This window comes from Rhamphochromis sp. 'chilingali' (assembly GCF_963969265.1).
Source record: "Rhamphochromis sp. 'chilingali' genome assembly, chromosome: 8".
NCBI lineage: Eukaryota > Metazoa > Chordata > Actinopteri > Cichliformes > Cichlidae > Rhamphochromis > Rhamphochromis sp. 'chilingali'.
The window spans coordinates 37,040,297-37,067,886 of NC_137935.1; the positions used below are offsets into that span (position 1 = coordinate 37,040,297).

Sequence of the window (27,590 nt, forward strand, 5' to 3'; positions counted from 1 at the left end):
TTAACACCATAATTAGCTTTCTTTTCTTTCAAAAACACTCCAAACATTATCATATTTAAGGTAAATGGGGTAATTTGAATCCCACTGGAATAAAGCCAGGTATGAAAATCCAACCAAAATATTTGTATAAAATTGCACAAACAGAATAGATGGTCCAAATCCTCCTCTTCTGTTTCACAAAATACACAATTACCCGTTTCTATTTTGAATCTATCACTAAGGAGTCTATTTGTCGGGTAAATTTTATTCAAGATTTTAAATTGGACTTCTTTCCCTTTAGGAGGGATAGGGAAGGTGATATAATCAGTTCTTATTTTTTCAATTTCTTCCCTTTGGAAATCTTTTAATATGTAATTACGTCTAAGTAAATTTGGAGAATAAAGACTCCTTAATGAAGGTCTAAGAAACTTATTGTTGCCGGTACGGATCGGGTAGTGACAACCCCTGCCCTCTTCCTGCTCAGTGGACCAATACCTGTTTGCAGCGGACACTCGACGTCACGTAGTTGACCAATCACGTACGACTTGAACGGGGTAAAAATCAGGGGGCGGGGAGGGGAAAAAAGCGTATCCGATTCCTGGGCAGGAACCGGATTCTATCGTTCACTTCAAAGTGCCGGTGTTGTGCCAAAAAGTGATTGTCTGCCAAAACCTGATTTCCAGTGTTTCTGTGTATTTTTTTATGCGTGATATCTTTACGTATGTTCGTAAATAGACTTCGGTGAACAGGGGATACAAAGGGGTTACATAAAGAATTAAAAAATTATCTGTTTTTTAAGTATCTTTACAACTTGTACTTACATTATAACCAATCCGGTCCTTTATCCCCACTTAAAATATTTTTACAGAACTATTGTAATATTTGCTGCCATTTCTGCTGTCCTGTTGGGCAACTTACTCTTACAAAATACATTTTTAATGTTAATGAGATTTTTTTTTACTGCATAAATAAAGGTTATATAAAAGTCGCTGCCAAAAACTGATTGCGGCTTGTATCTTGTTACACGAATGTTGTTTGTGGCTCAAGATGACTTTGTGTCATCCATAAGGGATGCATTTGACATATGTTTAACATATTATAGCCCAACAAGTTACTTATAGCACTTTAAATATGAGCAATCGCTTTTTGGCAAATACCGGAAATCACTTTTTGGCAGACAATCACTTTTTGGCACAACACCCCGGCTCTAGAGCTGTTTTGTTCCTGACCGACACGACACATCGCTTGTGTGAGCTTATGGTGGGTACTTTAATTTGCAGTCTATGGCCATTCCACCCAAATCACAACATTGACAACACTCCGATGGTCGCTGTCATTCATGCTTTTCAAAAGTGACGAAAACATTTGAACGATATTTAATATTTAAGCTAGTTGTACTTTTTTTGGGGTGGGGGTAGCTCCTCTTATTTTTTCATGTGTCAGGTTGCAATACGTTAAAAGTTTGAAACTTTTACTTTGAATGCGAAGGGTCTCAGTTTCCGGTTTGCTCCACTTTTTTTCGTTTTAATTTTATCCTTAAGAACAAGCTGGTTACAGAGACAAGCTGGTTTTTAGGTGTGTTTTTGTTCAAATCAACAATAAAACAGGGAAAGTTTTCATGTTATTTGGGAAACATAACCTGTTGAAGAACCAACTCATACATACACTCAAAACATACACATATTGCAGCTTCGGCTACTTTATATTAATTATTCCTAGTACACAGACACAAGTTAAACGAGAAGGTTTTGCTGCTGCATTTGTTTTATTCTTACATATCTTGGTGAAAGACACTGAACACTAGTAGCAGCTGAAGTACAAACACGGAAACTTGTCAAAGCATGCAGTGTTTGGAGGAAGCGCTGACGGCAGTGTGCGAAACGTCTTCAGGTCGCTGTTTATGACACAAGTCGCGCCAATGTGGTGGAATGGACGGAGCTGTGGACAGAGGAGACAGGTCGGCCCTCAGCAGCACGTCGAAACCAACAGGAGCTCAGGAAGCTCTGCACCAGTGCCGACTCATCCAGAATCTGGTGGACATCTCGATTAGCAGCCTCCTGTCTCTTAGGACAAGATGCGCCGCATCCAACGACTTCACCCGGCGGGAGATCCGTACTTTAGAGGTACGTTTAAGATCCAGAGGTGACCCAGGTTTCTACCAGCTGTTTATCCAGTCTTTTGCTTCTTTGAAAGCAAGAGAATGATTGTATTGCATTCGCGATTTAAAGACATGCTACGCCATGTTATCTCCTAGATTCCGTGACATAGAAAAGGTTGTTCACTTTGCAGCAAGTTTTTATTTATTTTTATTTTCTTTTTTTAAATTACCCTCTCATATTATATTTTAATATGACTATAATAACTATGAAAGGGAGAGGTGGATGGGGTGGGGCTCTCGAATTTAAAGTTGGGCAGTCACACAGGAGTTAACTTTAGCTTCAAGTGCAGATTTCTTAAAACCTTCGAAGACATATGCCACAGACGGTAAAGCACAGATTCAAAACAAACAAAAAATTATGAGGATGAACTGAATGTAGCTTCTTCGGGTCCAGGGTGCTCCTGTCAGTCATTTTCTCTCACTGTCTTCACTACTGTGGCTTTCTAGGACTCTTCAGGAGGTTAGCATTTGTAACATGTACTTTTCCTACACTCCTCCACTTCCTCCCAAGGTACAAAAAGTTATTATGTGTCCCAGATAATAAATGCAATATCTCAATATGCAGCTTATTGTTTATTTTCTGCAAAGCCATTCCTGCATTTGCCACCAACATTCCAGTTTGCTCAACACAGCTCAGTTCTGTTAAGCTAAGGAAAAATAAAATGTCATTACATAGCATCAAATAATGACATAATTCATCACTGGGCCTTTTACATAGTAATTTTTTTTAAAAAGTAAAGTTTATAATATTATAGAAAGAATAATTTTGAGTTAGCACTTTAGCACTCAATAGTAGGGAATCACTTTAATATTAACATTTTAATAGCTCACGTGACTGTGAGCTGCCTTTGGTTACTGAAAATGATCTCAAAATCCTTGAAGATGTAAAGTGAATATTTTGACAGCAATTAGCACTTAGGTTTGTATTATTATTTATGTACATCAAATCACATATAAAATTGTATGTTGAATTTTGGCTGTAGCTCAGGAGGTAGAGCAGGTCATCTACTCATCCAAAGGTTAGTGGTTTGATCCCTGGCTGCTCCAGTCTGCAGGCCAAATATCGTTGGGCAAGATATGAAACCCGAGTTTCTCTGCGACGCATCCATTGGAGTACGAATGTGTGTGAATGTATGATTAAGTGCTTTCAGTGCTCAGATATAGTAGAAAAGCACTACTTAAGAACCAGTCCATTTACCACCTAAGTATATGGCTGCATGAGCTGCTAATATGCCAGATACACAATAAATGCACTAGTTGCTCATACTTGGTACGGTGCAGAAAGTTAGAATAGACAGACCATCAGTGACTCTTAAAATCTTATCAGAGGTTAAACAAAGCATAACAATGTCCCTCATAGTCTTTAAGGTTCCCATATATAAAATGGATTATTGTATATGTGTATATTTACACACATAGGACTCTCAAGCTGTGTGTTGTAGTAGTATCTTTGCTGTTCGTAGGACTGCACTCTTCTGGACAGAGATCTCGGATGCCAGGGACCACTGTTGCTTAACTTTCCACATTGTTGGTATTTCTCAGGCTTCTCATGTTCCTTCTTCCTGATGTTGCTATCACTTGGTAAAGCTACATGTATCATTACGCTTCGTTACTCTGCTTGTCCACCTTTACTGTGTCTGTTGTTTGCCATCACCAGTTTGTCTGTCTGTATCTGAAAGTTCCACAGGATCTTAGCTCCAGTCATTCTCAACCACCCTGGAGGCGTGTCCCATTTTGACCTTGGGACTTCAATGTCATACTAGGCGCACAGATATTCCTATATACTGTGCTAGCCACTTGGTTATGACGTTCCATATATGTGCTACCTGCTAGCATCTTGAAACCTGCTGTTATGTGCTGGATTGTCTCAGGGGCATCTTTCCACAGCCTGCACCTGGGGTCTTGCCTGGTGCGGTAGAACCCAGCCTCTATGGCTTTTCTGCTTAGCGCTTGTTCCTGTGCTGCCATGAGTGGTGTCGCTGTGTGACAGTCCAGTGTTTTCCTGCAACTCGATCTCAGTCACTTCTTCTATTTGCTAGTGGTACATACCGTGCAGTGGCCTGTCCTTTCATGATGTTCCTCTTCTTGCTCCTCCTTGAATTCCTTATGGTCCTTTGATCATGTACAGTTCTGATATTCCAGGATCCATGTAGGGAGCATGGAGTCATAGGCTTTCTTGTAGTCAATCCAGGTGATGCATAGGTTGGTTAGTCTGGTCTTACAGTGAATGCTCAGCTACTTTACCAGTAGCTGATGTTTTGCCCCTCTAGGTGTTTCTGCCAGTTCCCTTCTGAGCCCTGCCTTATGTCTGTTCATCTTAGCTAGTATGATGCCTGACAGGAGCTTCTGCCCACATAGCAAGCAGGTCTGGCCTGGATCTGGTATCAAGCCGGCACTGCTGGCTGACTTCTGGCATGATAAGACGTATGTCATCCAGATATGAGCCAGGCTTGGCATACATGGCACTGTCTATGTGATGGCATGCCATATATAGCTCGATTGTGATTTTATTTATGTGGTCCAGGCCCATAGAAAACAGGTCTTCCCTGGATTCGGCATCAAGCTGGTACTTTTGACTGACTGGTGTCATGGCAGGGTGTATGTCAACCAGATGTGGGCCAGGTATGGCAATGATGGTATTATTTATGTTCCTATTAGAGCAGGGTGATAAGACCAAAAATATTTATCACAATATACATTTGAAAATATGCGATAACGATATAACTGACGCTATAATTGACACTAGACAAAATACTTTACAACTCCGCAACTTTATTAGTGCAAAAAACCCCAAAAAACCCCATCAATGTATTTTCACTTAAACAAGCAGCTGTTTTTTATGTGCATTAAAGTTATATAAAAATGTAACAGTGCAAATGCAAATTCCTTGCTGACAGTTTAACCAAAAAGGCATTTCCGGTGGAAATTGGCCGACGTATCCTCAGCATAACCATGTATAATATCCACAAAACTTAAAAAGAGGTTATACACACACAGTACTGTAATATTATGTTGAAGCACAGTACGTATCACTCCGCGAGGCTCCTGCCTACGTTAGACAATCCATCAAGCGGTGCGGCTTCGTAGCTTAGCAAAGTCGTACTGAAACATTTGACAGATTTTCGAGCGCCACGTACCACATAAAATCGTTTCGAGGTCAGTAAACACAACCAGAATTCATACATAAGGCACACGGGATTATAAGGGGCACTGTCGATTTTAAGAAAAATCAAAGGATTGATTTTAAGTGTGCTGTATTTTCCAAAAAACATGGTAATAACGACGGCCCACTAGCATGCTCTACCAAAAATAGTGCTTTGTTGTGTATCTGACGGACGGAAGCCAAACCAGTTTTACCCATATTCTATCGCCATATTTCATTTTCTTATCGTTGTTCAACATTATACCGGTATTACCGTGAACGGTATGATATGGCCCAGACCTAGTTCCTATTTTCCTATTTTAGTTAGAACACCCAAATGCCATGTTGCAATACTATACAGCTATGGTAGCCAATATTTTAAATGCAGGTTTGACTGGTTTGTGAGTGTACACTTTATCCAAAACCTAGTGAGGGTTTACTCATCATTGCCAGTGGGTGACTGTAGCTCAGGAGGTAGAGCAGGTCACCTACTGATTGGAAGGTTAGTGGTTTAATCCCTGGCTTTGCCAGTCTGCATGTCAAGAGTGTGAATGTGTATGAATGTAGTTAGGAGGCACTCAGTTTAGAGAGATTGTGTTAATGTGGCATGTAGTATAGAGCACTTTGAGTAATCCGGGAGACTAGAAAAGCACTCTGTAAGAATCAGTCCATTCCCTGTCTGAATAGAGTTTTGTCATGTTAGTTTTGTGCATGTTGTTATTACATGGCTTTATTAAGGTACACATTAGGCTGACATCTGGGGCCAGAGCTGAAACTGTTCTGGGCCAGCACAGGACCACCAGTGTGTCTGCAACTGGCCTTGTGCTGGCCCATGTGTAGGCCACATCTGGCAAACCAGATCTGGGCCACCAAATGGCCGTCATTCTTTGCGGTATGTGGGCCATGTGTAAGCACATTGTGTGGGCCAGATCTGGGCCATACCAATTTTGCTATGTGGGTGTGTTGTGGTGAGGTACATTATTGGCTGATAGTTGGATGAGACCAGTGCCTTCTGAGGATCCTTAGGGATCAGGACTGTCTGCCCACTCTGGTTGCATCTCATCCATGGAGTGCAGTTAACTTCTTTAGCCAGTAGCTGTGAATAATATCTGGGCATCGTGCTTTCCAATTTTTCATATTTGAGACCTGTTTTTTGGCTGTCTGCATCTGCGTCGCTGTCCACAAACTTGTTCCGGTCGTTCCGCTGGTCCCACGGTTTGAACACCAGCTTGCCGTCTCCGTCCCGGTTACTGGACCCTGTTCAGGGAGGTTGCTATGGCCTGCTCTTAGCTGCACTAGCCACTGAGCATTGTTATTTTGTGTTATGTTCATCTCTCATATCCTCTTACAGTGTTTGGGTTGTATGAAAAATTCTACAGCACATGGTATAACACACACACACACACACACACACACACACACACACACACACACACACACACACACACACACACACACACACACAATAGTCTTTTGTCGAAATATCACTACAGCAACTCAAGATGGTACTCATTAGTTTATTGCCCCCATATACTTGTGTACTTGCATGCATGCCAGACAACATCGGAGCATGCTCTTAATGAGATGACAGTCTGTGTCCTGGGGGAGCTCCTGGACATTCTTAGATGCAACCTGAAAGTGTCGGATGCTCAAAATGAACCAGTTCTCATCTGTGAAAAGCACAGGGTGGACCTAACCATTTTGCTATTCTATGGCAAATGCCAGCCTCGCTCCATAGTGCCAGGCAGTGAGCACTTGGCCAACTGGAGGACATCAGGCCCTCAGGCCATCCTCATGAAGTCTGTTTCTGCTTGTTTGTTCAAAGACATTTGCACCAGTGGCCTATTCAGTGTCATTTTGTTTTTCCTTTTCCCTGAAAACCTTCTTTTGTCTAATCATTTCTTAATAACATTTACTTTTACAATAATGTATTATACAGCAGTTGGGAATACATTTCATTATAGCAGATATCTTTCTGAAAGTGTCTGTAACTAAATTTAAGAATATAATTCCTCCACCATTACCTACTTCAGTACCATGTCTCAAAGCAGTGCAGATCAGCTACCTAAACTCTACTCCCACAAAAGTCGATTATCTTGTTAAAAGTGTTACCTCTTTACTGCATACAACCATGGACAATGTGGCACCTCGGGAAAAAAGTCTCAAATCAGAAGTACTTGACTCCCTGGTATAATTCTCAAACGTGCAAAGCAGATATCCTGTAATCAACAACTGGGTGTGAGTAGAAGAATAGAATAGAATAGAATAGAATAGAATGTCTTTATTGTCACTATACACATGTACAATAAGATTACAGAGCATCCTCCTACTCAGTGCAGACAGGTGGGAAAGAAAGTGGGGGTGCACAGGTGCACAGTTCTGCAGCACTATATACATATGAACAAAAATATTGATCAAAAATATTAAATGTACAAATATACAAATAACTGGGGAAAAATAGTGTTATATATTTACAGTGTGGGCTATTGCATGCAACTTAAGTGGTGATGGTAGTTGTGTAGTCTGTATATAGGGGTCATTGGGATTGGGGGGTGAAACCGTGTTGTCAGTGCGTGTGTGAGTTCAGTGGTTGTGGCTTTTGGGAAGAAACTGTTCTTAAGTCTGTCAGTCTTTGGGCTGATGCACCTACAGCGCTTTCCTAAGGGAAGCAGGTTGAACAGGTCAAAACCAGGGTGGGAGCTGTCCTTGATGATTTTTGTTGCTCTGCTGAGGCAGCGGGAGGAATAAATGTCTATCAGGGAGGGGAGAGGGCAGCCGGTGAGCTTCTGAAGCTTCACTCTATCTTCTTTAGTGCAGCTGTGCTACTGTGATGCAGTATGTCAGCAGGCTCTCAATGGGCGAGCGGTAGAAGGTCAGCAGCAGGTTGGAGTCCAGTTTGTACGTCCTGAGGACACTGCTCCTTTACAGTGAGTGGAGTGGTGCAGGAACCGGGTGAGGATGGTAGCATGGCTGAAGCAGATGAGGGCTGGTGTTGTGGTGTTTCAAAGCTGTCTAAGAAGTAATTAATCTTCTGCCAGCTACTCAGGTTTTCTGTTTTCACAGCACAGCCTCTGTGGTTTATGCCCTGCCACACCTCCCATGTGTTGTTGCTGGACAGGTGGGACTCTATGCTTCTTTTATGGTCTGTCTTGGCTTTTTTAATTCCTCTTTTCAGATCACCTTGAGCAGCCCTGTACAAAGCTCTGTCGCCCGACCTGAAGACAGCGTACTGGCTTTGAGTAGTGTGCGGACATGGCTGGTCATCCATGGTTTTTGGTTTGGGAAAACCCAAATGTTTTTGTCCACAGTCACATTTCCGATACAGAGCTTGATATAGTCCAGTACTGATTTTGTGAATGTTTCTAGGTCCTAGTGTTCAAATATGTTCTAGTCTGTCTTTGTGAAGCAGGCCAGGACAGGTTGTAATAGTCTTTGTGGTAGGCCTGGACTGCATCTGAAGGGGTGTAGGTTGGTGAGAACAGGAGGGAGAGCTAGACAGGATCTAGAGTGTCCTCTCCCCTGGTGGGACTTTTGACATGCTGATAGAATTTTGGGAATACAGTCTTCATGTCGACCTTATTAAAATCACCCCAGGGTGGGACGCTGGTGTTCCTTAATGGTATTCAGCAGGTTGGATGTTTACACTGGCATCACGTAGAATGTACACAGCTGTGATAATCACTACTGTTAGTTCTCTTGGTAAAAAAAGAAAAAAAATGCCAGCATCTTACGGACATGTACTTGAGGTTCGAGGAGCAGTGTCTGTTTATAATTGCCCCATTGTTGCACAAGCTTTTGGGTATTCCCGGGTGAAACCAGGTTTCCGTGACGATTAAGGCACAGCAGTCATGAATTTAGCGATTTCCCGCTTTTTGCAATTCCAGGTCATCCATTTTATGCACAAGGGATCTGGCATTGGAGAGATATAGGCTCAGAAGAGGTGGCTTGTGTGATTCCTTCCTTAGCCATAGCACGACGCCTGTTTGCTTCCTCTTCCACCTCCATCTGTGCTGCCTTCTAGATCCAACATCAATCCACGGAGAGCCTGGTGGTCTCGCTATGTAATCTGGGATGTTATGCATGTGATGAAAGACACACGAAACAGATATCTAGTACTGGTCACCAATGTCCCGGTGGGTGTAGCGAATGTTAGCAGAATGTTCGGGATCATCTCCCTCCCACATCCTGTGGAGTGTCCCTGTCACTTCTGGAGGGAGCGGCATAGGTGCCGGAGAGGAGCCAGCCCGAGCAACCAGGCCTTCCAGTGTTTTTGTCTGGCACTTGGACTGGTATCATAGTCTCTCCAGCTGGCACTGGTGCACTGTATCATGCATGGCGGTGAGGTCAGCCACCATCCCAGTTGATGCCTCCGCTGACGGCAAGGCTTGTGCTAGACAGGTGGCTACCACTATAACATGTATGGGTTACTATTGAACGAGCACAACACATAGGGCAGCCTTTGTTGGGAGTTCTTTACAGTAGTCGTTACACCAGTCAGTCACATTCTCTCATTGGCCCTGCTAGCTCTGCGCTGCTTCTACCACTCCGCAGTGCGTTCCTCCAGGTCCCGTCATCTTTTAATGTGCATAGGGCTCATCACCTAACAGAGTGCTTTGGTCTCAGACTGCTGGCTTGTTTGTGGTTCCTAGGAGGCAGGTTCTTCATCTTTTAGACCCGTTGTCTGTGGAACCAGCTCACAGTAAGCTGCTGGCGGCTTCCCATGAATGGTTCTTGTTTGCTTGCTTGCTTACTGTCTATTTGCTAACACACCGCTTGTCTTGTCTCTCTCCCATCACCCAAACCAGTTGTGGCAGATGGCTGCCCCTCACTGAGCCTGGTTCTACTAGAGGTTTGCTTCTTGTTAAATGGGAATTTTTTCTCTCAATTATTGTAAGTTTTTAACCTTACAATATAAAGTGTCTTGAGGCACCTGTTGTGATTTGGCGCTATATAAAATGAATAGAATGGATGTTTGTAAGGCTTTGGCAGTGCTTCTCTTCTTCCTCCTTGCATAAAAGAGAGCAGATGTCCTGCTGATGGGTTAACGACCTTCTACCACGAATCTCCTCCATGTTCTTAAGACTGTGCTGGAAGACAAAGCAAATCTTCTGGGACCTATTGATGTGCCATCCTGGAGCCGCTGGACTACCTATTCTGTAGGGTCCAGGTATTGCCTCATGCAGTAGTGACACTGACCCTTTCAGTCAGAAAAGTAAATCCATTCCTGTTTTGGTTTGGGTTATATTATTGTTGCCCCTCTAGTGCACCTGTTGATTTCATTAACACCAAAGCAGTTAAACTGATTAAAAAAACCCTTTGGTACTTAACTGACCAGCTCAAGATCAAGATGGTACCAGATGGGCTGGTCTGAGTTTTTCAGTATATTTTGTGTGCATGTGGATATGCGGTGCAACTGAAGAGTGGCTGTTACTGCTCACTCTCTTGGGGGCTGGGAGGAGCACCAAGTGCTTCTTGTGTGTATGTGTAGCAGGAGGCTAAATTTAGCTGTGGCTCTCCCCACGCATTATGAGCAAGGCCTGTTTGGCAAGAAAGTCAACTGACTTGGAAGACAGTGGGAGGAGAAGAAGGACGTGTTCCTCGTCTGGCTGGCCTTGCATGTTATAGGGCAAAGGTGTTTACAGTTGGTGTAACGCTGTCTGTTCATCACTTTGGTCGTTCTCTTTCTCCCTTTCCTTTGGCGAATACTGAATTCAATTTCAATTCAATTTTATTTATGTAGCATAAATTCACACGTTTACCTCAAGGCACTTTACATTGTAGATATACAACATGTATAAGATTGTTGGTAGGTTTTTATTCATCTGAAGTCAAGTTATTGTTTGTTCAAGCCAATATACAGATCACAGTTGACAGTTGTTGCTGGAATTTCAGTTAAAATAATTCTGCAAAGGTAGATTTTGAGGGGACTTTGAACACAGTTAATATAGTGGAACAATTTAGCCACAGCAAGGCTCTTCTCTGTGGCTGAATAGGGTAGTCTGTAAAGTGTTGATTAGAGTTTGGAAAGCCCCATGTGGTTTCCCAACTGCAGTCTCTTGCTTTCTCTTTTGTCATTTTTCTCTCCACTCTGTTTCCTCTTAGAAGTTTTCCTCCTCCTTCTGACCTTTTTGTACCTTTTCTTTTATCTTGTCTGAACAGATTCGTTTGCACACCCCCCTCTTTTTTTGTGCATCTTTTCAGATGACTATTGTCAGATGTCAGAGTGCACAGATGGATGTGTGAACAAAACCACATAGATGATTTATCCTAGAACAATGTAGGTGTATTAGATCTGTTGACGTAAAATGATTAGACTTTTAGATTAAGGCTAGGTCTCATAAGAAAGTTAATTCATCGTTGTCTTCATCGTTCTGTGTCCCCTGCAATTCTTCTTTGTTTTTTTTCTTCTTCTGCTCAGATGCAGATTCTGCAACATTTTTTCAGCAGTACATTTTGACTTTTTTCGCGAAATAATATTTTGACTTTTTTTTTCTCAAGTAAAATTTAGACGTTAATCTCAGAATTTCGACTTCATCTCTAAGATGAGCGATATATGTTTTTTTTAATGTGGCCCCTAATATTCCAGGATGCAGGTAATCAGCTTGTGCCACTGGAAATGTACTATTTAAGCCCAATTTTCTCTTATAGTGGTTTTAGCTTGTTTATAATCTGAATTGGGTGTTTTTCATGGGATTCTTGTCAATTAAGCACAGTAATAAAGGGGTCACTGTTTGCTAATAGTTTTGGAACCGCGAAGGTGGGATCTTATAAGTCCTGCTGGAAAAGAATGTCAGCATTTTGATGTCAGTAGGCGTAAAGTGCTCTAAAATCTTCTACAAGTTAGATGACAGACTGTAGAAACATCGCACTGGACTTCAAACGTTTTGGATTTTTTGCATTTGTACCACCTCTGCGTGTTTTTTGTAGACCTTCTGTCACATAATCACCTGCTTCTCCTGTAAGTAATACTTGATCAGTGCATCAAATGGTGCATCAAACTCTCCCTTTTTCTTTGGGCCTGAAGCAGACAGTACTTTTTCCCTGTTTTTCTTGCATTTTGTATTTCTACTATTTGTCACTCTGCGTTTTTCTTGCTTAGTATAATAAAACTAGCTTTTTGCTCGCTTCACTGATTGCTACTATATTTTGTGTCTGTTGCTTCACTACAAGCAACATTTAAGGGTTAGGGTAAGCGTCCAAAGAGGTGTCTCTTCCAATGGAACAGTACTGGTGGGCATCATCAGCTGTGTGCCAGTGATGTCAGAGACATCAGTTACTTCACACTCGGTTTAACAGTTGATATGACCGTTAAAGAGCAGATGTCTGGTGTGGACCACTAGTCAGGGGGATTTCCTCAGGCTGGTCTGTGTCATTTCTTACTACTGCTTTACATATGTGCGTTACTTGACATTTATGGTTGATATGATACACAGGTCTAAATTTAAAATATGTCCTACCTGCCCTTTAGCTACTGCTTATTTTAATTTCATTAAAATGAGTACCCAAGCTATTAGGTGTAGTTACAAAGGAATATGAAAAATCCATATTTCTTTGTAAGGAAGGAATATTCCACTTCTTTGCTTTAATAAAATCCTGGTTTGCTTTGGCTGTATGTTCTGGGTCATTGTCCATCTGTATTATGAAAGGCCGCCCAATTAATTTGTCTGCATTTAGCTGGATTTGAGCAGACAGTATGTGTCTGAACACCAACCTGAATTCATTTGGATGTTTCTGTCCTGTGTTACATCATCAATAAACACAAGTTTATTTATGGGGGCTGGGAGGAGCACCAAGTGCTACGCTCAAGCCAGCACCAAGCTCAAGCCATCTGTGTTTTACAGATGATGTGGTATGCTTTGGATCATGAGCTGTTCCACACCTTCAACATGCTTTTTTCTTGCCATCATTCTGGTTGAGGTTGATTTTGGTTTAATCTGCCCAAAGAATGTTTTTCCAGATCTGTGCTGGCTTTTTTAGATGTTGCTTTTTTTGTTTGTTTGTTTGTTTTGTAAGCAAAGTCAGTCTAACCTTTCTATTCTTGAGGTGAACCCTTTGTATTTACTTTTATGCAGTCTTTCCTTTTTGGATATTGATAAGCCTACCCCCTGGAGAGTGTTGTTCACTTGGCTGGCTGATGTGAAGGGGTTTCTCATTACCATAAATGATTCTGTGATCATCCACTGGTATTGTCTTTTTGTGTTGCTGAGTTTACCAGTGCTTTCTTCTTTCCTTTCTTCCTTTCTTTCTTTCTTTCTTTATTAATGATAGGTTTGTAGCTTGAACCTATTCGCTGGAACGTTGAAGACAATATAATTACACAGCAAGCAAGACACGAAGTAGGCAAAGTTCTTCATGTTTCTCGTGCACGGGAGAGAACCGGACAAACGCCATTCCTTCGCTTGACCCCAGTTGCTCTCGTCCGCTCCCCCGTAACACTGCTCTTTTATTGAGGTTACATGAATATATATAGGTTCATTAACATATGACGTCTACATACAAACAAAGAGTACCTTGCCTGTGTGTGTGTGTGTGTGTGTGTGTGTGTGTGTGTGTGTGTGTGTGTGTGTGTGTGTGTGTGTGTGTGTGTGGGGTCAGAGTGTGGCCCCATAAACGACTTCCCTTAACCTGCTGGTCTGGAAAATCCAACAGTTCATCTATATGTAAAAAAGCACTTAGACTAAAACTGACATAGCTACGTTAATCCTACCGCAAGACAATAAAACAAGGTACGACCTCTTCCCATGCTCCCAGGATGTAGGTGTGCATTCCTGGAATGCACACCAAGCCTTTGCAGCCTGCTAAAGATCACACATCCTATCACTACACAATTGATTATACACCTCTAAGCATATATGGTTAAATATTTCTAAGCATAAATGACAATCAACAATACAAAACCTAACACTTTCTTTCTTCTTATTCTTTCTCAGGATGTACTAAACTGTAGATTTTGCCATTTCTAATAGTGTAACAATTTCTCAGATGTGTTTTCTGTTTTTGCAGCTTAAGGGTGACTCGTTTCACCTGCATGGAGAGCTCCTTTAAATGCATGTTGTCTGTTCACAGCAAAATCTTCCAAGTGCATACACAACACCTCAAATCAACTCCAGGCCTTTTATCTGCTTAACTGATAATGACATAATGAAGGAATTGCCCACACGTGCCCATGAAATTGCCTTTGAGTCAACTATCCAATTACATTTGGTGCCTTTAAAAAGAGGGTGACACATGTTAAGGAGCTGAAACTCCTAAAAACCCTTCATCCAATTTAAATGTGGATACAATTAAATGAAAGCTGAGAAAAAAAAAACAACAACACTTAGGTCATATATATTTGGACACTGACACGACTGTACATTAACCTCCTTAGACCCGAAGTCTTTCATGGCATGCATTTTAATTTCTCTTTGCTATTTGGGCTGATTGGGACCTGATGAATGTAAAAACAAGGATTACCTGAGTTTTATTTTTTTACCTGATTTTTTTTTCTGAGAAAAATGAGATCCACATATGAGGACATTCGTTTTAAATTTCGATAGAACAGTGGCAGGATAAGTGTAGAGCAAAATTTAGTATTTTGGTCTAGACAACCCAAAATGTGATGTCCACATATGTGGACACCAGGTCCTAGGAGGTTAAAGTTGTTCCATTATACTGCTTATGTCACTGGAGCATAATACTTATCAGACTTTATCTTCTTCTTTATGTGCCTTAGTGAGTGAAACATTGTATTTGTTGCCTTCCACTATAGGTGAAGCTGACCAAGTACATGTGGACACAGCTACAGCTGAGGCAGAGGATACCAGAAGGAGAAAGACCTGAAGCTCTCGCTCAGTACCCAAGACTGGAGGACTGGCTCCTCACAGCTGACCTCACGCCACAGTTCATACAGGTCTGTATGTGTACTTTTATTTATTTTTTTGACCTGACTATATTTGTGGAACACAATTTGTCTTGTATATGGAAAAACACACATTATTATTACACATTATTTATCTACTAGTGCACATCTTATTATACACAATTCAAGGCCAGTTCTTTTTCACCTTGCATTACATTTCTAGGGTCAATCCATCTCAAATCATTACATTTTCTTGGTCCCGTCACTGATTTGCCTGTAAATTTTATGGTTTAAAATTTGGACATATATAACGATTGCTGTGAAATTTTAGCTTCCTATATGAAATACTTTGAACAATGGGCCTTTCATCTACTTTCAGGCTTTTTTTTCATCTGTTGAACTCAACAAAACTGAAAGACATAAGTTTGAAATTTTTCAAAATTGAACCTGGATCTGGAATTTGGGACAGATACACTAAATGCTTGTGTATTGACTAAGTAAAATATATGTTAAAAAAGCCGCAATCTAAAGTTCCATATTTAAACACTAATAAAAAAAAATGCATTGCAATAGATATCCAAAGACAATTTCTGAATGGTATACTAGCTGTATTTCACAGTAATGGAAAATAAAATATATAAAATATTTTTATATGCTGTTTTATTTTAAACTTCCATATAGGGCTGGGCTATATGAGGAAAATCTAATATCACAATATTTTTTGGCTATATCATGATACACGATACATATTATGATATGTTAAAATAATTATTTATTTTCAATCATATAGTGCTTAAAATGGATTGGTATACTCAATCAAAAATTCAATATTTTTTTCCTACTTTGAATACGAAAAATCTGAATGAATTGAAATGTTTCATTTTAACCATTTTTTAACCATCAGTTGCACACAGAGGTTTTTCACAATGACAGTACTGTCACAGTATGTCTCAAATTACAGAAACAAAAGAACTATTACTAGAATTATTTAATGTTTTCTTTGGTGTGTGGGGAGAGGTTGATATGCGGACTTTAAAACATTCTTCATTTTACAGTGGATGACTTTTCAGCTGTTGGGATAAATTTGTGGTACCTATACCTTTAGTGGCAGTAGTATTACAGCATGTTTTGCAAATGACCACATTTTGTTTGTCGTCCTCTTTGTGAAATCCAAATTACAGCGAGTCTCATTCCCTGAAACTCCCGCTGTCTACATATTTTTCCCTATCTGGTAGTATATAAACATGCATGCCAGGTAGAAATATTTCCAGTTGGGAGAGGATTAATGATGCATTCATAGCATGTGGGAAAAAAAACTGATAGTGAATTACCTGCAGACAGCTTAATAGTGTCATTGAAATTTATAGTGGATGGTTACAATAAAACCATTTTAACCAGCGTATGTCAAAAAGGTTGTGATACATTGAGTATATTTGATATATCACCCACCCCTACTTCCATACCTACAACATGGGTGTCACAAATGAAAAATATCCATACATTTCACAAAATCTTTTTCTCAGCTGTAGACTAATTAGAGTACCATCTGGAAACTCCAGAATCTTGTTCTGCCTACTGATATTTTTACCCCTCCGCCACAAAGGATTGATGTGTTATTGGGGTATTACCCAATAACACTATTGAAAAACATAGAGAATTTATGTTCATTTCACAGCTAGCTGCTAGGCCATATGACCAATGTTCCCTCTAATTTTTCATGTGTCTGAGCAAACACACAAACTCCCTGAGCGGTCCCTTGGACCACTGTGAGCGACAGCAGACGTGTGCACTGTGGTCACACCAGCATCGAATCCATCCAAGTTACATGGTTTATTAAAATAATCAAATTACAGCATTTACATTTATGTTATACTACTTTTAATTAAGTGCTTTAGCCCACTTACAATGAAAATATAAAAAATCTTGTTCATGACCTGTGTAGTATGTTAACACTATTGGAAGTAAAAATAACTTGAACTCCAATTTTGAAAACAAAACTTTCTTTCTTTCTTTTTTTTTTTATAAAGCTCTGACTTGTATTATGAGTATGAGTCTGTGGTCTGGGAGAGAGTCCTGTAACTCTCTGTCTGCAAAGTACAGTATATAATGACCAATGTTGGGCAATTAATTATATAGTTACTTCTTCAAAAAAGTAACTGAGTTTTGCAAAAAAGTTTTTTGCAGCTGTTTATCTAAAAATGCAGCCAAGACGTTTTATTAAACAAACATTTCAAACTATTTACAGAACAATCAGCTGTTCTGCATCAAATTTGATGCCACACAAATTATTTGTGCCACTCCAAAAAATAATTTCTGTCCACTATGAGATAAAGGAGAACAACAGCCTGATACCTGCAGGCCTGACAACAGGAGATGTATCACTCCTGTAACTGCTGTAACATTCAGCAGTCGCCTCATTGTTCTGACACACACAACAAAACTATTGACTACACCAAGGGTGTAGATTTGGCATGGACGGAAGGGACATGTCCCCACCAATATTCAGCTATTATTGAATTGTCCCCACCAATAATTTGGTCTCTTTGAGTAAAGAAAAGCAAAACCGATAGAAAGGAAAAAAAAAGATCTGTCAACGTCTCATTCACCCAGCGGTGCAGAAAGAGTTAAATTACATTCTCTACTGGAGTCCTACCTCGTGTGACTAATATGGCCAATGTGATTGGCTGTGCCTTTCAGGGAGCTCTGTTTAGTTTTAGCAGCAGCAAGCCTGCGCTGCAAGGACCTGCAAGGAGGAGAGGAGGATGACAGCAAAAAGGAAGAACCTGGATATAAGAAAGTATTTTTCAAAGAAACCTGTAAGTCGCTTAAAGTCAAGTTCACTCATAAAATGTGTCCGTCACAATAACGTTACAGGCTATGCTAGGCTTTGGCCCACATCAGTCTAAAATTGTATGTAACCATGAATAATGTATTTTGGAAACTAACTGCACAACAGGCAGCACTATTAGTTATCTCAGTCTCAGAGTAGCATTTCTAATTTTGATTGAAACTCAGAGAAAACGGCAGCATCGAGTAAGCCAGGATATTAGTTTACAGAGGCTGTTGAAATTATACGTCTAACGTTAAAATTTTGGTCACACAATGATTTCATCCTAATGGTACTGATATATTCATAGGGTTAATTTTTGAGACAAAATATCATGAGGTAGTTAAAAATGCACTCACCCTACAAACATTACTGATGAGTCAAGATCTGCACAAATTGACAGAAATACTGAAGCAGCTACACATTTTATTCTTATTGTCATGTATGTCCTATTTGTCAGGTGACAGAAGAACCAACACAAAGCTCAGAGAGGAATGGTGATACAAGATCACAGGTGAAATTGGATGATGACTAGGGATGGGTATCGTTTAGGTTTTATCCGATACCAGTACCAAACTGGTACTTTTGAAACGGTACCGGTGCTTAAAGAATGAAGAACACAAACTTTGTCCAAAAACCTCTCATGTTTAGCTGTTTACCACTTTTTCTTTGGTCATTTAAGTTTTTTTTGCCAGGGTGAAGGGAGTATCTGCCATCAAACAAGAAGACATCCGCATGTAACTACGACGGTGTTTGCTAGTTCACCATACGTGCATTAATGTAATAACGTGGTTAGCCTACTCAACGTAAATTACACACGAACAACATTAAGCTACTCACGCAGAGAAGAACGGCTGCTGCTGCCATCATCATCCGTCATCATTTCTGCTACACTGGCAGGGCTAGGGGCCAGGACTCTCCTCTTCGGGTTTTTGGGGGATGTTGCTAACTCCGGGACCGATAACAGGCACCACACCCGCAGTAGATGTGCTCTGTGTGAGGTCTCGCAGCAAGCTATCAAATACGGTGCATTTCTCGGCTTTTAAAAAACCCCGCTATGCGTCGCCAGGTGTTTCATCGGATTTGAGGTGTTACCTCCTTTGACAGTATCACAGTATCACCTTAAAGCACTTATTGCAGGCTGCTGAGTTTGCATCTTTTGCTGTGAAGTACAGCCAGACTTTTGACCGCTTCGCCTTGGGCATTTTTAATCTGTAGCTCTGCTCTAAAAGAACGTACGTACCTGGGCCCGCCTACTACGCTTGCAAAGGTAAAATGATTGGCTAGAATCTAAAGTGTATGACATCTCAGGAAAAAAAAGCACCGAAATAAAGCACCGAAATGTGCGCTGCTTTTCGGTCTGGTTACTACCATTTATGTCAAAACCGGTGCCATCATGGCACCGGATACCGGTACCCATCCCTAATGATGACTTGGTGGTGCACATGTGTGACTGCATGTATTTTGTAATTTAACATTATATAATTCACATATAAAAAGATGAATTGTAATTTTAAATGGTTTAAAAGCATATAGAATAGCATATGTTGGCAAGTATATTTCTCCTTTTTTTTTTTTTATCAAGAAGCAAAGTCAAAAAGGGAAAAACAAAAAGAAACAGGGCAGGGTTTGGTGGTTGAATCATCCGTCCCCACCAATGCCAAAACCAAATCTACACCCTTGGACTACACTACACACTAACTACACAAGATTTGCGCTAAACGTTGCAAATCTCAAACCACCGCCGTCACTCCAAAACTTCCCCCCTTCCTAAACATCTAAATGCCATGTTGCCATATCATTTTTTGATTGGTCGACATGGTACATTTTTCCACCAATAGGAAAGGGTGGAGTTTTTTTGGTTTTGTTTTTGCTTTCAAGCGTTTTCCTTATAAAACGCTGTTTTTACGGTTTCTTCCCGCAGTAAATATAAACAACGATAGTATTCAGGAAAAAACCAAACATTGCAAATATTTTTATCATAACTCTGGTTTTACGTGACCTATCAACACAATTTAAAAACTGGTATAAAGTCCACACTTTTTCCGTCAATTGTTCCGTCTGTCCTGCTCACATCTCCAATGGTTGTACACGTTGTCATTAACGTGGCTTCACTCCACATCAGCCACGCCGCTTTGCTAGCTAAAACACCGGTGTCGCACATAAGGACGCTGTCATAGCCTGTCAACCACATTGATTAGCTGCGTATATACGAATGTGAATCACATCATTGGCTGGACTATGGGATAAGGTGGCATCGTTCTAATCCCATATGGGAGCCGCCAGTCACGTACTGACTAACACTGCAAAACAGTAATAATTTTAATTGCAATTCAGGTTAGATTTTTTTTTTGTGCGCAATGCAGATTTTCTGTGCGCAGAGACTGTGCCAGCAGTACGCAATTGCGCATGTGCGCAGCTTAGAGGGAACATTGCATATGACCTTTGCGCATTTATAGTACCTTGCCACATTTGTTTATTTGTTTATTTATAAGGAACCCCATTAGCTTCCACAACAGTGGTTGCTAGTCTTCCTGGGGCCCAAACCATCAAATACCACCAAATAAAATGTTACACAATGAGTTGGATGCAAAAATGTCCACATAATTTGGCTCTTACATCCACAGTAAGGTTTTACAATTCTGAAAATGTAAACATGTAAATATTAAAAATTATTAAAAAAAACACTCAAACAAAATACACAATTTCCATTACAAGTGACATTACCCTCTACAATTTTTACAAATAAATTAAAAACTGCCTAAATAGGCTTTTAGGTGATTTTTAAAATTATGAATAGAAGCCAATTCTCTAATTGCATAAGGCAACTTATTCCACTGAAAAGATGCTCTAAATAGGATGGGCAATTAATTATATAGTTACAGAGTGCTCTAAAAACATTGAATATAAAGCATAAGTGGCAACGGGATGTTTTTTTTATCTCAAATTTGGGTATCTGATAGTTGGTTTGGATCAGTTCTGATCACATTCATTCCATAAATGAACAGCTTAGGCCACCTCCTACAAAGGGTCTCGGTGTGGTTGTTTTGGTCCACACCCGAGTGCGTCAAGGGGAAAAACGAAGCAGAGGTCGATTTAAACTAGGAATGGCTGGTGACTAATTTCCAAGTCGACTAAACTAGAGAAAAAAAATTAAGCTGAGTAGTCTCAAACTAAGAAACAGTCAGATATTAAGTTAAATTTAAACTATTTCATAGATAATGTCAAAAACCAAAAAAAGGCATTTTCTTCAATAATGAATCATGCCGGTTATGTGGGGCACCTCGGGTCGTGCATTATGAACGCAACAGGTTATACTCCAAACAGACAACAAAAAACTTGCCACTTAAACCGATGTTAATTATGATATGAAAGCATGTTACTTCAATAACTAATAACTAATATATTCTGACTAAAAAGTGTGGCGCATTGTACAGTGCATTAGAAATCATGCACGTTGTGTATGTTATTCGAAAATTCATGACAGCCACGTTAATAAAAGTTAAAATCTAAAATAACAATACATTATCCAGCTATATACAGTGGGGCAAAAAAGTATTTAGTCAGCCACCGATTGTGCAAGTTCCCCCCCCAAAATGATGACAGAGGTCAGTAATTTGCACCAGAGGTACACGTCAACTGTGAGAGACAGAATGTGAAAAAAAAAATCCATGAATTCACATGGTAGGATTTGTAAAGAATTTATTCGTAAATCAGGGTGGAAAATAAGTATTTGGTCAATAACAAAAATACAACTCAATACTTTGTAACATAACCTTTGTTGGCAATAACAGAGGTCAAACGTTTACTATAGGTCTTTACCAGGTTTGCACACACAGTAGCTGGTATTTTGGCCCATTCCTCCATGCAGATCTTCTCGAGAGCAGTGATGTTTTGGGGCTGTCGCCGAGCAACACGGACTTTCAACTCCCGCCACAGATTTTCTATGGGGTTGAGGTCTGGAGACTGGCTAGGCCACTCCAGGACTTTCAAATGCTTCTTACGGAGCCACTCCTTTGTTGCCCTGGCGGTGTGTTTTGGATCATTGTCATGTTGGAAGACCCAGCCGCGTTTCATCTTCAAAGTTCTCACTGATGGAAGGAGGTTTTGGCTCAAAATCTCACGATACATGGCCCCATTCATTCTGTCCTTAACACGGATCAGTCGTCCTGTCCCCTTGGCAGAAAAACAGCCCCATAACATGATGTTTCCACCCCCATGCTTCACAGTAGGTATGGTGTTCTTGGGATGCAACTCGGTATTCTTCGTCCTCCAGACACGACGAGTTGAGTTTATACCAAAAAGTTCTACTTTGGTTTCATCTGACCACATGACATTCTCCCAATCCTCTGCTGTATCATCCATGTGCTCTCTGGCAAACTTCAGACGGGCCTGGACATGCACTGGCTTCAGCAGCGGAACACGTCTGGCACTGCGGGATTTGATTCCCTGCCGTTTTAGTGTGTTACTGATGGTGACCTTTGTTACTTTGGTCCCAGCTCTCTGCAGGTCATTCACCAGGTCCCCCCGTGTGGTTCTGGGATCTTTGCTCACCGTTCTCATGATCATTTTGACCCCACGGGATGAGATCTTGCGTGGAGCCCCAGATCGTGGGAGATTATCAGTGGTCTTTTATGTCTTCCATTTTCTGATGATTGCTCCCACAGTTGATTTTTTCACACCAAGCTGCGTGCCTATTGTAGATTCACTCTTCCCAGTCTGGTGCAGGTCTACAATCCTGTTCCTGGTGTCCTTCGAGAGCTCTTTGTCTTGGCCATGGCAGAGTTTGGAGTCTGACTGTTTGAGGCTGTGGACAGGTGTCTTTTATACAGATGATGAGTTCAAACAGGTGCCATTCATACAGGTAATGAGTGGGGGACAGAAAAGCGTCTTACAGAAGACGTTACAGGTCTGTGAGAGCCGGAGATTTTCCATGTTTGAGGTGACCAAATACTTATTTGCCACCTTGATTTACGGATAAATTCTTTACAAATCCTACCATGTGAATTCATGGATTTTTTTTTTCACATTCTGTCTCTCACAGTTGAAGTGTACCTCTGGTGCAAATTACTGACCTCTGTCATCATTTTAAGTGGCGGAACTTGCACAATCGGTGGCTGACTAAATACTTTTTTGCCCCACTGTATATTTTTCTGCTTATCTGAAATTGAGTCACAAGTCAGCAGCCGAAGCATGTAATCTCTCAAGCGTGTCCAGAGTGTAGCCTGCACGTCTCCCGGTAGGATGTACCCTGGCTGGTACACCTTACTTTGGAGGTGACCACCTCAACTGGTTCCTTTGAATATGGAGTAGTGACTCTACTCTGAGTGCCTCCCAAATGGCTGAACTCCTCACCTTATTGCTAAGGAAAAGCCCATTCACCCTTCAGAGAAAGCTCATTTCTGTCCATGATCTTGTTCTAGGGTTAACTAAAAGATCAAATTCTAATTTTATTTGTCACATACACAGTACAACATGTAGTGAAATGCTTGTGTCCATGCTGTGGACAGGCTGCAGATGTAGCTGCGCCATTCCAGGCTTAGTTCAAGGCAACGTAGGATTTTGAAATTGATACCATAGGTGGTAAATGGACATATTCATATATAGCAAAGTGCTCTGTACAACATGCCCCATTCATTTACATCAATTCATACAAGCACTTATTTCTACCCTTCTATGTACTTCCTCTCATAGTCCAAAGACACAGTCAGGTCCATAAATATTTGTACAGAGACAACTTTTTTTTTCTAATTTTGGTTCTGTACATCACCACTGTCAATTTTAAATGAAACAACTCAGATGCAGTTGAAGTGCAGACTTTCAGCTTTAATCCAGTGGGTTTAACAAAAAGCTTGCATAAAAATGTGAGGAACTAAAGCATTTTTAACACAATCCCTTTCTTTCAGGGGCTCTAAAGTAATTGGACAAATTAAATAACTGAAAACAAAATGTTCATTTCTAATACTTGTTTGAAAACCCTTTGCTGGCAATGGCACCTGAAGTCTTGATTTCATGGACATCACCAGATGTTGGGTTTCCTGTTTTTAATGTGCTGCCAGGCTTTTACTGCAGCGGCTTCAGTTGCTGTTTCTTTGTGGGCCTTTCTGTCCAAAGTTTAGTCTTCAATAAGTGAAATGAATGTCAGTGTTTTACAGATGATGTGGTTTTCTGGCAACACATATGTGTAACTGAGATGGAGATAGGTGTAAGGGCCCCAGTGCACTGATCTCTTCATACGCCAACAATGACATCGTCACTGCTCTGCATGCACCTTCGCTTAGGGTGCACAGAGTATTTCCATTGAACAATAAGTGTCACCACTCATAAAAAACCTCCAGATCAGCACTGGTATAGGATGAGAAAAAGTCAAAATGGAAGCAAAGAACTCGCAGAGTTTTGTCCAAAGGTCTTTCAACAAACTGTCATCTTGCTGCATCTCCCTTTGTATATTCTGTCAATCTCTGAGATTCTGATATGTCATTAAACATGCTATAAAAAAAACAACTCATGCCCTCAACGATGTTGAATATGGAGCTACCAACCAAGAGGAAAATAGGAAGACCACAGAGAAGGTTCATGGATTTAGTGAAGGAGGCTATGCAAAGGGTTGATGTGACAGAGAAAGATGCTTGGGATAGGGTGAGATGGAGGCTAATGATACATTGCGGTGACTCCTAAAGGTAGCAAGATTTCCTAACATGATGTTATTCTATGTCAGAGATATGTGTGGGTTTTTCTTTGCTATTGGATATGCTACAAACACAAAAGTATTTCCTAACATTTCACATTTTTTTGCTATTTTAGTTTAGTCAGATGTATAACTGTCATTCACAGTTTAGCTTGACGTCATTATACTGAATATGTTTTATTTTTCTAATGTACTGTTCCAGGTGTCTAAACAGAATGGTAAGGTTTTATAGTTAGTAAGTATGTAGTACATTGGCTGGACAGAGTTTTGCAGTGTTTTCAAGAGCACCAGCCATACTGCTCTGTGTGATGAGCACACACTCAAACTAGAATGTGTTGAGTCAGCTGCTTTGTAAGCCTCTGTCCCTCCCCAGTGAGCTATTTATACACACCCAAACCAGCCACAGCCACATACCAACACACACACAGTGATTCAAGGATATACACATGTTGAAAGCACTTTGTAAACAAAAGTGCACACAAACAGTGAAGGTAGTGTTCAAACCTCAGGGTGACTCAGTTTTGTTTTTTCCCCCTGACATTGGCTTGAGGAGGAAGTGACAGGTGGACAAGGAAGCGCTAAGGAGCTAATAGCAGGAGGCGATCAGGCTGACAGTCAGCCCGCATGGAAGGCGCTGCATAGCAAACTGGAATCATATGTAGCACACTGAGGTAGGACAAGACGCCAGCGTATACAGGCGGTTTAACATTTCTTTAATGCATACTTTTGGATTAAGATCTTTCAGATTAAAAGCTCAGAGAGAGTACCATATTGTTTCACTGGAAAAGGTGATTTGATTTTTGGTATTTGGTGCATCCTCCACACAGAGAAAAAGGAGAAGGAGACTTTTTGTGGAAGTTGCGGAATAAGGAAGTGAAGGAAAGTATTCAAACGAAGGGGTTAGCAAAGAATAGTCAGGGAGTTAAAGAAAGTAGACAGGAGTGCTGGATTGCCAGGCATACAGCAAAGAGAGATGGCGAAGAGAAAGGCTTGTAGTGAATGTGAGACTGGATACTAAGGAATGAGAAGGGGACTTGTATCAATTGGCTAGGCAGAAAGATTGAGCTATTAAGGAAATGAAAATGGAAATGTGCTACAAATGAAAGAGTGGGAGTACCTCTATCGAAAAGATAGCAGTAATACTTTGAGGAACTGATGAATGTAGAAATGGAAAGACTGAGCAAAAATGAATGAAAGTTGATAGAAGCAAGACAGAATATATGTGTGTGAATGAGAAGGAGGGTGGAAAAGTGAACTTGCATGGAGTAGAGATAGTGAAGGTGAGAAATAAATGGATAAAAAATTAATCCATATTTTCTTACACATTTCTAAATAAGGGGGAGAGTTGCCCATCCCATATGTATATATACATACATACGTTTTCTTCCATTTCTTCCAGAAATGAAATGTCTTCACAGGAGGCTAAGGATTCCTTGGTACTTACAGGCCATACTGGTCACAGATGTTCTTGTATATTATGCCAGCCACTTGGCTACATGTATGCCCTGTGTTGGTATCACTCAGTATATCTACATCTATCACCATGGCCATCTATCACTGGTGAATTGATGTCTCGTTCACTCCTGGCAGACAGTTTGATGACATTCTTGTGGAAGAGTTGGTTGACGACTGCTTCATTCCGTAGTCGGCATCTGTAGCCAGTCTTGTTGATAATCTCACTGAGGGGCTTCAGGCCTATTCAGAAGAGCAGTGGGGAGAGAGCATCTCCTTGGTAGATCCTGCCTTGACAGTGACTTCTGCCACTTGGCTTGAAGTTTGGCTCTAGTGTTGTTCGCCACATCCCCATTGGGTTCCTGATGACGGCTCTTATGGTCCTGTTGATCTTGCATAGTTCTAGGCATTCCAGGATCCATATGTGGGCTTTCTTCTAGTCGATCCAGGCAGTGCACAGGTTGGTCAGTCTGGTCTTGTAGTCTCGGGCGACTGCTCTACCAGTTGGTGCTGTTTTGCTCCTGCCATTTGTTTTCTGTGCATATATATATATATATATATATATATATATATATATATATATATATATATATATATATATATATATATATATATATATATATATATATATATATATATATATATATATGGTGATCGGGTACTTATTTTACCTGATCACGGGCAGGGCGTAGGTGTTGATAGCCCGGATCTTGTTCTTACCGTTCAGCTGACTCCTCAGGACTTGCCTGAACCTCTGCAGGTACTTGGTGGTTGCAGCTTTCCTAGCTGCCTCTTCATGGTTCCCATTCGCCTGCGGGATCCCCAGGTACTTGTAACTGTCTTCTATGTCTGCAATGTTGCCTTCTGGTAGCTCGATCCCCTCAGTTCTGACTACCTTCCCGCTCTTTGTTACCATCCGACTACACTTCTCCAGCCCGAATATATCCTGTATATCCTGGTAGTGTGGATCAGTGAATCGATGTCTCGTTCACTCTTGGCATACAGCTTGATGTCATCCATGTACAGGAGGTGGCTGACAACTGCTCCGTTCCGTAGTCGGTATCCGTAGCCAGTCTTGTTAATGATCTCACTGAGGGGGTTCAGGCCTATGCAGATCCCGCACTTGACTTGTGACTTGTGCTATGGGCTTGGAGTTGGCCTCTAGTGTTGTACGCCACATCCCCATTGAGTTCCTGATGAAGGCTCTTATGGTCCTGTTGATCTTGTAAAATTCTAGGCATTCCAGTATCCAGCTGTCCTCTGATCCTCTGCTCCAAAGGAGTGTAGTCTAACCACTACGCTATCCAGCTGCTACAGGTTTTTAATTATTATATTATATTATTTTATTTATTTCTATATTTTTTATTACCTTTTAGAAAGGGAGAGGTCCAAGGACAATAGACTTGTCATTTGCAGCGTGCTCTTTGATCTATATGTGAACAAACTGTTAATGAAAAGATTTATAACACACCCACCCATATTTGTGCGTGTTTGTCTCTGGGT

At 40.8% G+C, this 27,590-nt stretch overlaps 1 protein-coding gene across 6 annotated transcripts in view; it reads left to right on the top strand.

Annotated features, from left to right (window-relative positions):
* Window positions 1–1,156: 1,156 nt before the first annotated feature.
* The window catches only part of LOC308401629 (kinase suppressor of Ras 1-like), a 59,761-nt gene continuing 33,327 nt past the window's right edge, over window positions 1,157–27,590 (top strand). For 2 of the 6 annotated variants that reach the window (XM_080889919.1, XM_080889918.1), the window contains exons 1-2: window positions 1,533–2,102; window positions 15,031–15,171. In XM_080889919.1, coding sequence (XP_080746045.1) covers window positions 1,908–2,102; window positions 15,031–15,171 — 336 coding nt within the window. In that variant the 5' untranslated portion in view covers window positions 1,533–1,907. Of the gene's footprint in view, window positions 1,240–1,530; window positions 2,103–15,030; window positions 15,172–17,842; window positions 17,937–25,071; window positions 25,307–27,590 lie in introns of those variants that run through there. The other 4 variants (XM_080889917.1, XM_080889916.1, XM_080889920.1 and 1 more) reach the window with 4 other exon arrangements.